This window comes from Tachypleus tridentatus, chromosome 9 (genome assembly GCF_004210375.1).
Source record: "Tachypleus tridentatus isolate NWPU-2018 chromosome 9, ASM421037v1, whole genome shotgun sequence".
NCBI lineage: Eukaryota > Metazoa > Arthropoda > Merostomata > Xiphosura > Limulidae > Tachypleus > Tachypleus tridentatus.
The window spans coordinates 96,214,611-96,230,091 of record NC_134833.1 but is presented as its reverse complement, the minus strand read 5'-3'; the positions used below and the strand labels follow the sequence as shown (position 1 = coordinate 96,230,091).

General features: G+C 30.7%; 1 protein-coding gene across 4 annotated transcripts in view; it reads left to right on the top strand.

Annotated features, from left to right (window-relative positions):
- Positions 1–951: 951 nt before the first annotated feature.
- LOC143225815 (uncharacterized) overlaps positions 952–15,481 on the top strand; it is a 20,790-nt gene continuing 6,260 nt past the window's right edge. Inside the window, exons 1-7 of one of the 4 annotated variants that reach the window (XM_076455864.1) lie at positions 1,717–1,787; positions 2,902–3,070; positions 4,500–4,804; positions 5,867–6,661; positions 11,000–11,154; positions 11,924–12,050; positions 15,248–15,450. In XM_076455864.1, coding sequence (XP_076311979.1) covers positions 4,526–4,804; positions 5,867–6,661; positions 11,000–11,154; positions 11,924–12,050; positions 15,248–15,450 — 1,559 coding nt within the window. In that variant the 5' untranslated portion in view covers positions 1,717–1,787; positions 2,902–3,070; positions 4,500–4,525. The other 3 variants (XM_076455866.1, XM_076455863.1, XM_076455865.1) reach the window with 3 other exon arrangements.

The window sequence follows — 15,481 nt, the reverse complement described above, 5'->3', positions numbered from 1 at the left end:
TTTCTGAATACATAATATAAAACCAAACCCTCTAATCAAGACATATAAATCAAATGCTTTTTAACGAAGAAAATCATACAATATAAATACACTTAACATAGACCACCATTCAGAAGGGAAGTAACCTAACACTATATGTATAAGTACATAAAACAAAGCAAAATGAAACCTTGAACGGTGATTAATTCTTAAATGGACAAAGACTTCTCATAAGAGAAAATTTAATCATTCTGAAATGTAAAAAATGCATGGTAAAATACTCTATAACATTGAAGTTCACATTATAAGCATTTTCTTTGAGGGGATTAACTATAGAGCAAAAATTGAAAATTCAAAATTTATCTTTTTATGCACATAACGAATAATCATACAGGATTTAAATATTTACAGGAAACACATAGAAAAAAAACATCCTCAATGCCCCCCCCCCCCCACAGTTGCACACTTACAACGCTAAAAACTGGGTTTCAATATCCATGATGGACAGAACACAGACCGTTCATTGTGTAGACTTGTGCTTAATTCAAAACAACAACAAAACTAAATGTACTAAACAATATACAAAATAAACTTTGAACAACACTTTTTAAATCAGGGTATAATATACAAAACATACAATTTAATTAAAACGATGTATACAACTTACAACGCTCTTCCAAATTCTACACATGGCCCCACTCCTCTTTATCGTAACCCTACAGCAGATTCTTCAGTGCAGCAATTATTTTATGATTAATTATCACAATTATCTTCAAATAATTTCTGATTTTGGATATAACTATTATGTTTGTCCACCAGCCCTACTTCCTGTTGTAAATAGCCAATGGCTCAGTCAGTCGATGGCCATTTTCTGATAGTGTTGTGTTTATACATTGGGATCTAATCTGGCATGAAACTGATTGCTAACACCTTAGTTAGTTTTGGCAGGAACTCCACCCTTGATTCAACGGGATTGATTGATCATGGGGTTTCTTTGCCAGTGGTGCTTTGGCAGATGTCATGGTAAAGGCTCTTCTAATTGTTTTGATGGTTCAGCTGATAGCTAACTACTGTTATCATTGATGTTGAAGCCCCTTAGTTATCACATACTCCCTGTATGACAGTCTGAACTTAATCTATGACCAACCTTGTCTAGCTATTACACTAGAACAGAGGTCTGTTAACTTGCGATAATCCTTTTTATAGAAGAATTACCTTTTATAGAAGAAGGTAAAACTTGATACTCAAATATTTTATTTCTGTACTTGCCTCAATTTCACAATAAAAACAAATAATAACAAAAGGTAGCTATAACATAATAAAGTCAGAAAAAAAAAAGAACGATTATGTGGTTAGTGTTTCAGTAAGTCGTTTCAGCTATTTTACCCATTTCTGTGTGGTTTTTGATTGGAGAACAAGGACAATTAGATCATAATATTTTGGAAAACGCAGAAGAAATCATCCCTGATTTTACTAAATTTGTAAACTTACCGCTCTATCAGCGGGGAACTATAAACCTTTGAACAAGTCTTTTAGTTTTTATTTTACTTTATTTCAAATAATATCCTTTTATTATTTAAAAATATGCATTTAAAGTTCGGCAAGAAAAGAAACAACGATATTTTCCCATAGTTTTCCATTCTATTTATTTTAGCAACACCTTTGTAACTATGGGCGTGTAAATAATAAAACAAATACACTTGTATATCATGAATGAAAACTGTTTTAAATACTTATGACTAATAATTTCAGATGGTGCTAAAGCACTAAGTAACGTAGTCTGTGTTATAAACAAAACGAGCCTAAAAGTAGGTGAACAATATTTACTAATAAATTAGTTTTGCTTTACAGTACTTTTATAAGTAAGATAAAAGCAAAACTGGAATTTTACTTGTTAAGTCAAAAGTCAAACTTGGAGAGTTTAACAGCTAGAAAGTTGAAGTGGTAACCCCAATGGCACACTTGGCAGTGCTAGTACTAGATGTCTAGTAGTATTTTTTTTCACTATTAAGAGTATTATATAATTCTGAGCTGTATTTAGGGATTATTATTAATTTGGCTAAATGCCTAGATTTTACATAAAAAGTAAGGTTTAGAAAGTGAAAGTTTCACAGAGTTTGAAATAGGGCATGGTAATGCCCAGTGTTGTAGTAATAATGATACTGGTAATGGCAGTAGCACTATTAGTGATAACCCTGAATTTTAGGATTAATGTATCGATTTTGATAATCACTTGTGGTGAAGAATGGTCTGTATTTCGAAAACGTTTGGGTTATAACAGGAATTTGTTTTTCATTGATTTTTTTTTTAATTATGTCATAATTAATATTTTCATGCAGAGTGTACATTAGAATACTGAGTACTTGGTATTGTACTTGTTTTGTTTTGTTTTGACATCTGAAAACATGTTTATTCTATCTGAATTATGTATAACCTTATTATATAATATTATTAGTCAGGTGCATATATATGGATTACAATCTTTAATGCTGTCTTCTGGCATTATGGTCAAAATATCAGTTTGTTGGTAATCACTTATTTTAATGAGCAATAACTTTATCTGCAGTGTCATAAATTCTGTTTCTTATTATTACCATATTTTTATGTTTCAAAATAGATTTGCTACTTATTTGTTAGTTTTTTGATATAATTCTGAGTAGTATATTATGCTGTATAGCATGTTTAGTTTTTTATAAATCTTAGGCTATATTATATGTCCTTATTTTTCCATACTTTATTTGACTGATGATGTATCTGTATTATGCTGTCACTGGTAGTGCTAATACTGATGCAAATTATTTTCGTGTTCTACATATTCTTTGGTCTGGTTATTCAAAATTGAAGGATGTTACAAAAGTGATACTTAAAGAATAATATTTGTTGGTGAAAATTATAATTTGTCACTGTTTTTTCTTTTACTAGAATGAACATTATACCTTGTTTTATCGAGGTTTAGCTTATGTATGCTTCTGGAAACATTCCCTTGCCTACACATCCGAATATGTATTGTTGTTACAGTTGGAAAATTGGAGACTATATTAAAAACCTTCTCATCTGCAGTGGCCCAGTGTGGAAAATATGAACATACACTGTATTCAATAATTATATAATACATCTGAATATTATCTATTATTATATATATATATATCATATAAATAGCAGAACATGTGGGTATGGACTGTTATACTTACATTTAATGTCTATTTTCTGAGTTAATTAATATAATTCATTACATACAAGCAGTGATTAGTGTTGAATAATTAAATATTTAATTGAAATTAATGTTTTTGAATATTACCATTTTTGATAATTCCAACTACTCAGGTAATTGAAATATAGCTATTACGATTACAGCTGGGCAATTAGTGGAATTTGATGATTAATTTAATGTTGGTCTGAGATACATCATGTGACATAATCAGCATTTGAAAAGAGTCTCTGGTCAATATTTACCACTTAAAGGAAACTTTTTGCTACATTTAAATAAATTTTAACTTCCATTGAAATGTATTAAATTGTACAAATTTGATTTAAATGTTGAAATTATTTTAAAAGAAAAGATAGCTCTATTCTAAGTTGTGTCAAAAAATATGCTTAAAAAGAAGAAATAATATGTCATACATGTAGTTCCAATCATTGAAAGCTTAGACATATGCTTATTTTTATATTTACCTCATTATCTTTCTGTTGGTTTAATTGATTTGTGTAATGTTTTGTTACTGTTAAAGGAAAGAGTATGCAGTGTTAAATTGTTTTTTAATAATTAATATTGCAGTCAGAGCAACCCAATTGTGTTACAGCTAATTAAATACACCATTCTTAAAGAAATTAGGATGGATTGTTTCATCAGTTTGACACCATTTCTGTTTACTATATTTTTGGCTGTGATTGTAATAATATTTTACAAGGCTATGTCAGCATCAGAAATTTAGATCAGTTCTAAATCAACCTACTAAATTAAGAATGCAAAATAAACTCTATAATAATAGCATGTCAATAATATATATATATATACATATACACACACAAACATATATATTATTAAAATTCTCACCAATTCTATTGAGGAAAGTAACAGTGAAGATTATGTTGGACGTATTTGTGGACATGAAAAAAACTATTTAACATGGGAGGATAATTTATGTTTGTTTACTTCATATGTTTCTAACTGATCTTGAGATTATATTTTTTTTTTTTTTTAAGGTTGTGGCTCCCTTTAATTTGTTAGCTCTATTCTACAGGGTGGCCTGTCAGTCCCTACCCATTCATATGTTATTACATTATATTATGTTATACTAATGATGAGTTGAAGGCAGCTGTTACCAAGGCATTTGGAACAATAACCCCTGCTATGTTGAGGAAAATGTCTCACAGAACATGGCATCACATAATATTATGCAGTGAGAATGAGGGACAGCATAATACACTGGATACATAAGATATATGGATGGGTAGGGACTTACGGGCCACCCTGTACATTCTTGTAGTTTTGTTAATATGGAAGTTTTTTTTTAATTTAGAAGGAATTTGAAGTTGCAGTACACACATGATGGCCAACACTGTTTCTAATAATGCATCCAAAGCACAAAGACACTCTCCTTCAAGTTTTAATAATGAGAAGTTACCAGGAAAGATGACTTCAGAAGAGTTAAAATCAAAATTATACCAGAGATTTCAGCAGCAAGGAGTACTAGATGAACTCCGTGCTCATCTGCGAGAGAGACTTGTTAAAGAACTCTATAGCATGTGTAGAAAACCACATTCTCTGCCAACGTCTAATCACGAAGAATCTACAATTAACAATGAAATCACATTACCATTACAAGTAGGTGCTATCTTTAGTGTTAAGTTTACTAATAAGTGCTTAGCTGATAGAAAATAATTTCATATATTTGGTTATCTATGGATAATCTTGTGTTTTGGGAGTTAAAATAATTAACTGAGAATGTCTTGTAAGAGCATTGTTATACAATGTACCAAGAAACATTTTTGTTCTGCATGAATTAGTTTGTTTCATGAAGTACAGTTTGTCTTCTTCAGTTATAGTTCTACTATCAGTAAACCTTTTATGAAAGCACTTGTGCAAAATTAGTTTTGTTTTCCATGTGTTTACATGAATTAGTATTTGACATATTCCCCTCTTACTAGAAATTTCTCTATAGTTATGTACTTTACCTTTCTTTAAGTCATGTTTTGTGAGATATGATGTTGTTGGCACTTTTGTAAAACCATTTTGTAACTGTAAGTGCTTCTTTTTATATTATGCTTTTTAATAACTAAAGTTTAGCTGCTGATTATTGAACAGATATAAATTATCTTTAGCAACTTCATTAGCACAGCTTCATGAATGTTTTGTAAAGGTTAGTTCAGTTTGATAAGACAAGGTTTTTTAAATTTTAGGTTTATGTTACATTATAACTGTATAATATTTTCACACTAATCTTTTAAGGTATGAATCTTTAGATTTTGGTTAAGCAAAAGTATACTTAAACTCACAAAAATGTTTGTCAGGTTGTTCTGTTTGAAGTTATGCAGATGTTTTGTTATCTAATTCATTAAACATTTTTCACATGTCAAATTAAAAGTATCCAAGGTCAATAAAGAACAGTGTTATGTATGAATTTTTATAATTATTATCTAGTAATTCCATTTTCTGCTTTAATTACAGTTAACCAGATAGAAAAGTAATTTAATGTGAACGTTTATTTAATTAAAGCAATTCTCACTTTTAAGTTTTAAAAAATAATTATCAAAGTCTAATAAAAATAATTTGTTAATGTAAACATAAATATATTGTTGGTAAGTGTGAGGTAATGCAATTTTAATTTTATTCAGTGTTATTTTTGAAACAATGCAAGTGAACCACTTAATTTTGTTTACTCTGTAGGTTGCAAACTGGATGGTACAGCACCATTTACATCAGATGAATTATGTGTACACTTTATCCACATTTATGACAGAAGGAGCAATGTCAGTATCTGGTTTACAGAGTCTAACTATTCATGACATACTCTTACTGTTAGGCATACTTCCTGGCTCTTCTGTTCACAAGAAACTGACTAGTAACATTAAAAGCAGTAGCTTATTTTACAATATCATTCAGGAGGTTTTAAATGATATAACTTCCAAACAAACTAAACAGACTAGCCAAACTCAGACTGAAAGAATTCTGCTTGCTTCTGATTCACTTACAGATCCTTGTGAATTACCAGATGAAAACGGACTACAATCAATCTATTATATGCCATATGAGAGAAAAAAATATATATCTGAAAGGAAATCTTTGGAAGAGGAACTAAAATCAGTTGAAAAGCGGGTTTCAAATCAATCAAAATTAGAGCTGAAAAGTATGTTTGAGGATTTCCAGCAGGAGTTTAATAATAAGATGAAAGCAAGAAATTCAAATTTTGTCAATGATCTCAGCATTGTAGAAAAAGAACTTGAGTCGAGTTATCAGAGAAAGTTTGATGAAATGATAGATAAAGAAAACAAAATAAGGGAAGAAGCAAAACGACAGCAAAACGTAGTTCAAGAGGAGACGCACCATTTACAAGAACTTTTATCAAAAGAACTAAAAGCTCTTCGTAGACGAGAAACAAAAATGTTAGAAGAGCTAGAAAATAAACGAAAGCAGTTAATAATAGAAGAAGAGGACCTGAAGCATAAACAAGAGGAACATTTGGTGAGTTATGTTTTTATGCATCATGTTCTGAGTCGTACTTTTTGCCTGATATGCCTTTTCTTCTGTAACCGTTTGTTTATTTCTTAAAATACACTTGGTTAATTTTTTTGTTCTATTGATACATATTATTTTGGCTGCTTGAGTTAACTTTGTTTGGTTTCTTAATTCATACTTTTTTTAATTAAAGGCTACTACAGGGTGTTCAGAAAGCCACTGTGCACTTATATATTTATTAACAGACATGTTTCAATATAGAATACAGGAGGTAAATATGAATGACAATTATAAATAATGTTAAAAGTGACTCCAGTTGGCATCAATACAGGCCTGGATCCTTCTTATTTTGTTTCTAAACACTGCTGTTAGTTGCTGGCTTGAAATAGACTGAATAAAATGTGATTACAAAACTGCACAGTGACTTTCCAAACACCCTGTAGAATATTGTTAACACTACCAGATTTAAGTTTCCTGTTTTAATGGTATTGCTGATGCTATATGATTTAAGTTTATTTTGTGTTTTAATCTGTATTGCTAATGGTTTTAAGATTGTTATATTAATTAAATGATCGAGTTACACTTGATTTGTTAAACATTATTGTTAAGGCAACTTGGGTTAAGATTATTTTTGGTATTAACCTGTATAATTAATATTATTGTTATTAATGCAACTAATTAATTGTGTGTAGAATAAATCTCTTTAATTAATGCTACTTGTATTAAATTAGTTGTCATGTATAATAATCTGTTTTATTGATGCCACTTGTATTAAGCTTGTTTATTGTATTTATCTATATTGCTAAAGCTAATTGAATTACATTTGGTGTATTAATATATATTATGACTTTTACTTGAGATTTTTTAATCTGTATTGCTCAGTGCTCCAGATAATGTTTGCCATGATTAGTATCATATTAATTGAATTTTTCCTCTACCAGTATCTGCCAAAGATTAATTTTTGTATCATGGACAAGTGTCTGCATGCTGTTTCTTGTAATGATTGAATCATTTACATTATAAGTGTTTGCACGTGTCAAGATTATCATATTAATTACTTAACCTCAAGAAGGTTCAACAAAAAACACATACAATTTACACATTTATTTTTAATTTTTAAATTTTGTTTGTATGGTTGCAAAAGCCTTTCCCTTCTTCTGTTCTTAGCACTGTTGCACATTTTAATTTCAGGACTGGGATTGTACAGTGAAATATTAATGGCCTGATGTTATAATTCTCCTTAGACAGTATCTTTTCAACTTTCATGGAATATCTGAATTTTGTTAAGCTTATTTCATACAGAAAATGTTCTTTCACAATCAGTGCTTGTTAAACAAAAGCATAAAGCTGTTTGACACAATTTTGACATGTTAAGAAATTGGTCACCACATGATTTAATAATCTTTCTACATAAATATGCTACTGTTCATGAGGATCATTGCACGTTGGTTGCCTTCCTGTTGGTGGAGGGTTACAGCATTATAACAGTTATGTTATAGATTGATGTAATACCTGTAGACATGTGTAAGGATGATAGTTTGTTCAAGACTTATGGCATTTACTGGAAATTCCACTGTAAGTAATAAATTAATGATGCAAAAATGTAATTATCTATCTGAAATACATTTTTTGGGAAAGAAAATATTAACTTAAATTCATTTTTTGTGCACTGATGGAATGTTTTGCAATTAGGTAAAGAGTTTCCTTTTAGTAAATTAAAACAAAAAGTAATCTTTAATAGCCTTGCAACTTAAAATTTGTTTGGGCATAATTAAAATAAATTAATCTGAGACCTTGAGCATGGTGAAATACATCATTTGAAAGGTTGGTTTGATCTCCTGGGTCCAAAACTGGAATTAGATCTCAAATTGGTCAAGAAATGAAGGAGCTGTGAGCTAAAAATATGTACTTTTAAAAAACAAGCAAATTCAGAGCCATTCTATGAGCTGCTTTGCCATGGTTAAAAAGTGTTGCAACAAATTTTATTAAATTCATTGGTGTCTTCCAATTCTTTGGTCTGTTTTATATACCTGTATCGGTATGCTGTGTTTTCTATAATAAGTAATTACAATGATTGTGTAGAATAATTATTAAACAACAGGGAATGATGAGTTAGAAACACACTTAGGCTGAAGTTGTTCAAGAGCACCTCCTGATGCAAACAAGAAGAAAAACTAAATATTAACACGAAGATTAGATAGCAACAGAGGATGGGCATTATGAGATAGATAGCAACAAAGGATGGGCATTGTAAGATAAATAGCAACAAAGGATGGGCATTGTAAGATTAGACAGCAACAGAGGATGGGCATTATAAGATTAGACAGCAACAGAGGATGGGCATTATAAGATTAGACAGCAACAGAGGATGGGCATTATAAGATAGACAGCAACAGAGGATGGGCATTGTAAGAAAGATAGCAACAGAGGATGGGCATTATAAGACAGATAGCAACAAAGGATGGGCATTGTAAGACAGATAGCAACAGAGGATGGGCATTATAAGATTAGATAGCAACAGAGGATGGGCATTATAAGATTAGATAGCAACAGAGGATGGGCATTATAAGATTAGATAGCAACAGAGGATGGGCATTATAAGATTAGATAGCAACAGAGGATGGGCATTATAAGATTAGATAGCAACAGAGGATGGGCATTATAAGATTAGACAGCAACAGAGGATGGGCATTATAAGATTAGATAGCAACAGAGGATGGGCATTATAAGATTAGATAGCAACAGAGGATGGGCATTATAAGATTAGATAGCAACAGAGGATGGGCATTATAAGATTAGACAGCAACAGAGGATGGGCATTATAAGATTAGATAGCAACAGAGGATGGGCATTATAAGATTAGACAGCAACAGAGGATGGGCATTGTAAGATAGCAACAAAGGATGGGCATTGTAAGATAAGATAGCAACAGAGGATGGGCATTGTAAGATTAGATAGCAACAGAGGATGGGCATTATAAGATTAGATAGCAACAGAGGATGGGCATTATAAGATTAGATAGCAACAGAGGATGGGCATTATAAGATTAGATAGCAACAGAGGATGGGCATTATAAGATTAGATAGCAACAGAGGATGTGCATTATAAGATTAGATAGCAACAGAGGATGTGCATTATAAGATTAGACAGCAACAGAGGATGGGCATTATAAGATTAGACAGCAACAGAGGATGGGCATTATAAGATTAGACAGCAACAGAGGATGGGCATTATAAGATAGCAACAAAGGATGGGCATTATAAGATAGATAGCAACAAAGGATGGGCATTGTAAGATAAATAGCAACAATGGATGGGCATTGTAAGATTAGACAGCAACAGAGGATGGGCATTATAAGATTAGACAGCAACAGAGGATGGGCATTATAAGATAGACAGCAACAGAGGATGGGCATTGTAAGAAAGATAGCAACAGAGGATGGGCATTATAAGACAGATAGCAACAAAGGATGGGCATTGTAAGACAGATAGCAACAAAGGATGGGCATTATAAGATTAGATAGCAACAGAGGATGGGCATTATAAGATTAGATAGCAACAGAGGATGGGCATTATAAGATTAGATAGCAACAGAGGATGGGCATTATAAGATTAGATAGCAACAGAGGATGGGCATTATAAGATTAGACAGCAACAGAGGATGGGCATTATAAGATTAGATAGCAACAGAGGATGGGCATTATAAGATTAGACAGCAACAGAGGATGGGCATTATAAGATTAGATAGCAACAGAGGATGGGCATTATAAGATTAGATACTAACAGAGGATGGGCATTATAAGATAGCAACAAAGGATGTGCATTGTAAGATAGATAGCAAAATAGGATGGGCTTTACAAGATAGATAGTAACAGAGGATGGCATTATAAGATTTGGAGCAAGGCTGAGGAAGGGGGACTTTTTAAGTAATTCTGAATTTTAATATTGAATTGCCTTTTGACATCACTGTTGTATAACTTTGTGAAATAAAATATCTCTTCCTTTGTTTAGTTTTTAGTATTTTTTTCTCATCAAAATTATCCATTTATAAAAAAAAAATGTTAATTTACACTTCACAAATGTAGATACCCTCAAAGGTGTTCAATAATGTGTGATATTGTTTTACTTTGCCTTCACGGTTTACAGTTTTGGCAGTTTGTTAGTCTTGAGTTCGTAATTTGTATACTCTAAAGCCATCACAAAAATAGTTACTGTATGATATCTATTTGAAGAAATAATGTATAACATTTTGAAATTTTCACAGTTGTGTATTATAGCTATTACAAGTTATTAAGTTTTGATCAATTATAATGAAATGTAAATATTTTTATCATATGGATTTTAGCTTCGTGAAGAAAAGCTTTTCAGAAAAGAAGTTCATTTAGATAAGTTTATTGAGACTAAATTAAAGGAATTTCAAGAAAAGGAAAGGTCCAAAATGAAACAAAAGTTTGAAGAGCTAAACCAACTGGAAAAAAGGTTGTGTATAAGAAACCAAAAGTAAGTATATGTGTATTTATGTAGAGTGTACATTCAGTACTGGTCTCCCTGGTAACTTATTGTTTTCAGTTCAAATAAAACTCTCTGTCTAGAAAGATAAATGTGTAAATTATGTTCTACAGAAAACTAGTGTTATTTTTTCATTAAGTAGTCTGGTTTAGAAATTTGGGATCTTGAGCAATAAAATGTTTGTGTACGACAGCTGTAAAACTAATATATTTAATTAATATGAAGGTTAATTGCAAATGATATTTTCCCTCAAAAGTGTGTTCTAAATTGATTTTCGTAATGTATATAAACATTTGCATGTCATTTATAGAATTTGCCTATATTAATATTTTCACGTTGTTGGAAATAAAATGTGTAGAAACTAGATATATATTATAGTAAGTCATCTAGTAGAATAAACATTTGTTTTATTACCATATTTAGTTTATATAGAGGACTGTATTGTGTTGTGTGATTATCATACTTCATTACTAGCTACAGTTTACTCAGAGGACTTGTACTATATTGTATAATTGTGTTACCATGCTTTTTTTTTATTCTATCACCAATTTACTTGGATGATTTGTGTTGTATTGTATACTGTATTATCATACTTTATTACTAGCTACAGTTTACCTGGACAAGTTGTGTTGTACTGTATGATTGTGTTACTATGCTTTATTAATAGTTACTTTACTGGGAGAATTGTATGATTGTGTTGTGTTTTATTACTTGTTCACTTTGAGGACTTGTTCTTCATTGTTTGTTATCATTTCTGAAGCTTGGAAGAAGAGAAACTGCATCTTGAAGAAATTAAGAATGAACAAGAAACAAAAGACAGAAAGATAAGAGAATTACAGTTAATCATCAAAAGTTTGGATAGTGAAAAGACTGCACTTGTTAAACAGGTAATTTTAAAGTTTTATATATATATATATGGAAATGTAGTTACATATTAGGTTTCCATTGTCATTGCTTTCTGCACTTTGCCAAAATTTAATGTTGGGCTAATATGACAAAAATAAATCCCACAACTTTGTCCATAGTGACCTTGCCTATTTACAGTTAGCATTAAATATCTGACAAAATTTGAGTGAGTAACTTGATTGTGATTTTCACCTTTTGAGGAGCTGGTGGATAGTTTGTAAAGTACCTAGTCAAATCCACGTACAAAGGATTTGGGGATTTACTTACAGCCAGTGGCTGTGTTGCAAATATTCTCTGTAAATCTGGATATTAGTACCATTTAGCACATGTCATGCAAGCATTGAATACAAAATAAAACCCACTGTATGTAAATGTTGCAGATTCTGCAATAGTAGCAACATTCAGCACATGTTATGCAAGCATTGAATAAAACCCACTGTACGTAAATGTTGCAGATTCTGCAATGGTAGCAACATTTAGCCTCATTTGTATTTGTGGAACCAGTAGAATGCTAGTGAGCCAAAAGACAGTTTCCAGATTCTTTGTCAGTAGCTTTTATAAGCCTGAATATTTAAAAAGTAAGATTTAGATGGATGTTGTGATTTGAAATAGACAAAGTTGGCTAAAATAAATACTTTGTGGATACAAAAATTAGAACAGGCTGCTGCAGATTGTCTAATAAATATTTATCAAAAACAAAGTTGAATAAATTTTGTTAGGTAAAATTTTGAATCCTAACATTTTTTACATATGTATTAAAATACATTTTGATTAATGTTTGTTTATTATGAATAGAGGAAAATACTTGGATAAACCTGACAAATTATTATGTATATACCAAAAGAATGAGTTATATTTATGTGAAACATGAAAAAGTTGAGAGAAGAGTATTACTTTTTTTACTTCAATTTATATTCGATATTATCTTCTATTACTATAAAGTATAAAAATGATATTATAATCATCTGTAGAGGTTTAGATAAGAAATTTGTTTTACACAAGTCTGTTATTAAGAGGAAATTAGTCATCATAAACACAAATTATCTGTTAGTTTCTTGCTTGTATAAAACTATTGAAACACTTTATAGTGAATAGAAATGTAGAGCTTCCCAGTGGCACAATAGTTAAGTCTGCTGATTTCTAATATCAATAACTAGGTTTCAATATTTGTATTGGGCACAGCAAAAATAGCCCATTGTGTAACTTTGCACTCAACTACAAACAAGCAAGAAATCTAGAAGTATTTACTGTAATTAAAAATTATTTGTACATTAGGTATAAAGCTAAATTGGTTTTATTATGACATAAATATAAATCTTTAAGGCTTACAAGTATAGTTTATGAAGAATTGGATAGATATACAGTATGTCATGTTTTTTGTTTCCATTAGAGTGCTTTTATTAGGTTATTTAATGCCTTTAATATTCAGATTCACTTGAAGTTATAAACAATTATGCAAACCATCAATATTAGTTAACTTTCACAATAACTGCCTTTGAAATTTCTCTAGAAAATGTACCTAAACATTTTTAAAGTAAAAATGTTTTGCATGTAAAAGAAAGAAGGTAAATTACTTGAATGTGATAATCTTTCACAATATACTATCATATTGTGACCTATGTATTACAAAAATAAGCTTTTGTATCCTGTTCATTTTATGATGTTATTACAGGTCTGACTTTATACGTGTACCAATATATATGCAAAAACGGCTCGTTTGGGTTGAGAAAATATTTTACATAGAAGAGTGAACAAGTTTCGACCTTCTTCGGTCATCGTCAGGTTCACAAAGAAAGAGGTAACTGACCGGAAGCTGACCACATGTTTGAAATACCTATATTAATATAATAAAATAAATAAAATATATATTCAAACATCTAACACCACCCTCTACATTCCGACACTCAGTTACACAACCCCTTTCAAACATGTGGTCAGCTTCCGGTCAGTTACCTCTTTCTTTGTGAACCTGACGATGACCGAAGAAGGTCGAAACGTTGTTCACTCTTCTATGTAAAATATTTTCTCAACCCAAACGAGCAGTTTTTGCATATATATTTCTTTACAAGTGGGTTTTCTCGACATCACTGATACGTGTACCATTTTGTATATTGAGATGTTTATGCTTTTCAGAACTGAGATGCATTATTTATTAACTGTACTTTATAAAGTTCTAATATGTATTTTTCAAGAAGGCTGGTATGGGTATTAAAACTTTACTTAAAGCAGAGAATGATGATTTGATCATTTTAGGCCATCTTCAGGTTAAAGATTTTGTAACTGGCCATTGCTGGGGACGTGTCTTAGGAATGAGAGTGTAGAGATTGTATGGAGTGTTACAGTTAGATGTTAGGTTATTAATTAGTATAGGTATAGAGGTGTTCCTTTATATTGGTTTGAACTTTTTGTACCAGTAGGGCTTCTTTGATTTTGCATTCATCATCACAAAAGTTCTAATGTTATCACTAAGGCATTTAACTCCTGTTTAGTTTAATGTTAAGAAATGCTTAAACTATTTCTTTTGGCACTTCACGTGCAAAATTACTGGGTTTGTTGTCCAGATTTGATTGGCCAATTAGTGCTTTGGTGTTTCATTTATATCATACGTTATGTAATTATTCAGGTTGTGCAACATATTTCAAGAGCAATATGAAAAAAACAATATCTCTGAGTTAGTTTTAATGAGGATAACATTTTTATCTGGTGGTAGAAACCAAACTGTTCACTCTGTTGAAAGTTTCCAAATAGTTACAATTCATAAACAATGCTTTTGAGCTCCTAAATTGTTTATAACATGGATAACAATGTTGTACGGGTGAAATTCGGTAAGAAAAACAATCTTTAAAAAATTAGTGAAGTTAACATGTCTGAATATTAAGTGGCAACTCAAGGTGGAGTCATTATATTAATCTTTTGTATAATTGGTTTTTTTAACTAGGTTCCAGCAAATTTTTGAAAGCTACACCAGTAGAAGTGTCATTATGCATCTAATGCTGAACAACATGTTTTGTTTCAGATCATAAACTATTAAATGTTCACTTTAAAATAATTAAAAACTATCCTTAAGTAGTTTTTATGGTTTGTATTAACACATCTTGATATTTAATGTAATAATTAAATGCAGTTAGCTTGTAATATAATGACAAGAATATTTAACTTTATTTTTGTATTTTTCTAGAATGAAGCTTTACTAAACAAGTTGGAAATTTTGTCTGACTATGGTGTTCTCAAAACTGACCTGCAATCAACCACTAAGGAACTTGCTTCTACTAGAACTTATGTTGAAGATCTTCAAAAGGAGTTAGAAGGTGAAAAAGCACAAGCTGCTGAAACTATTCGTGAATTAAAAGACAAACTTAACAAACCTTCAACAGAGGTGAGGTTTTCTTGAAAACAATTTTTGTTGAAAATG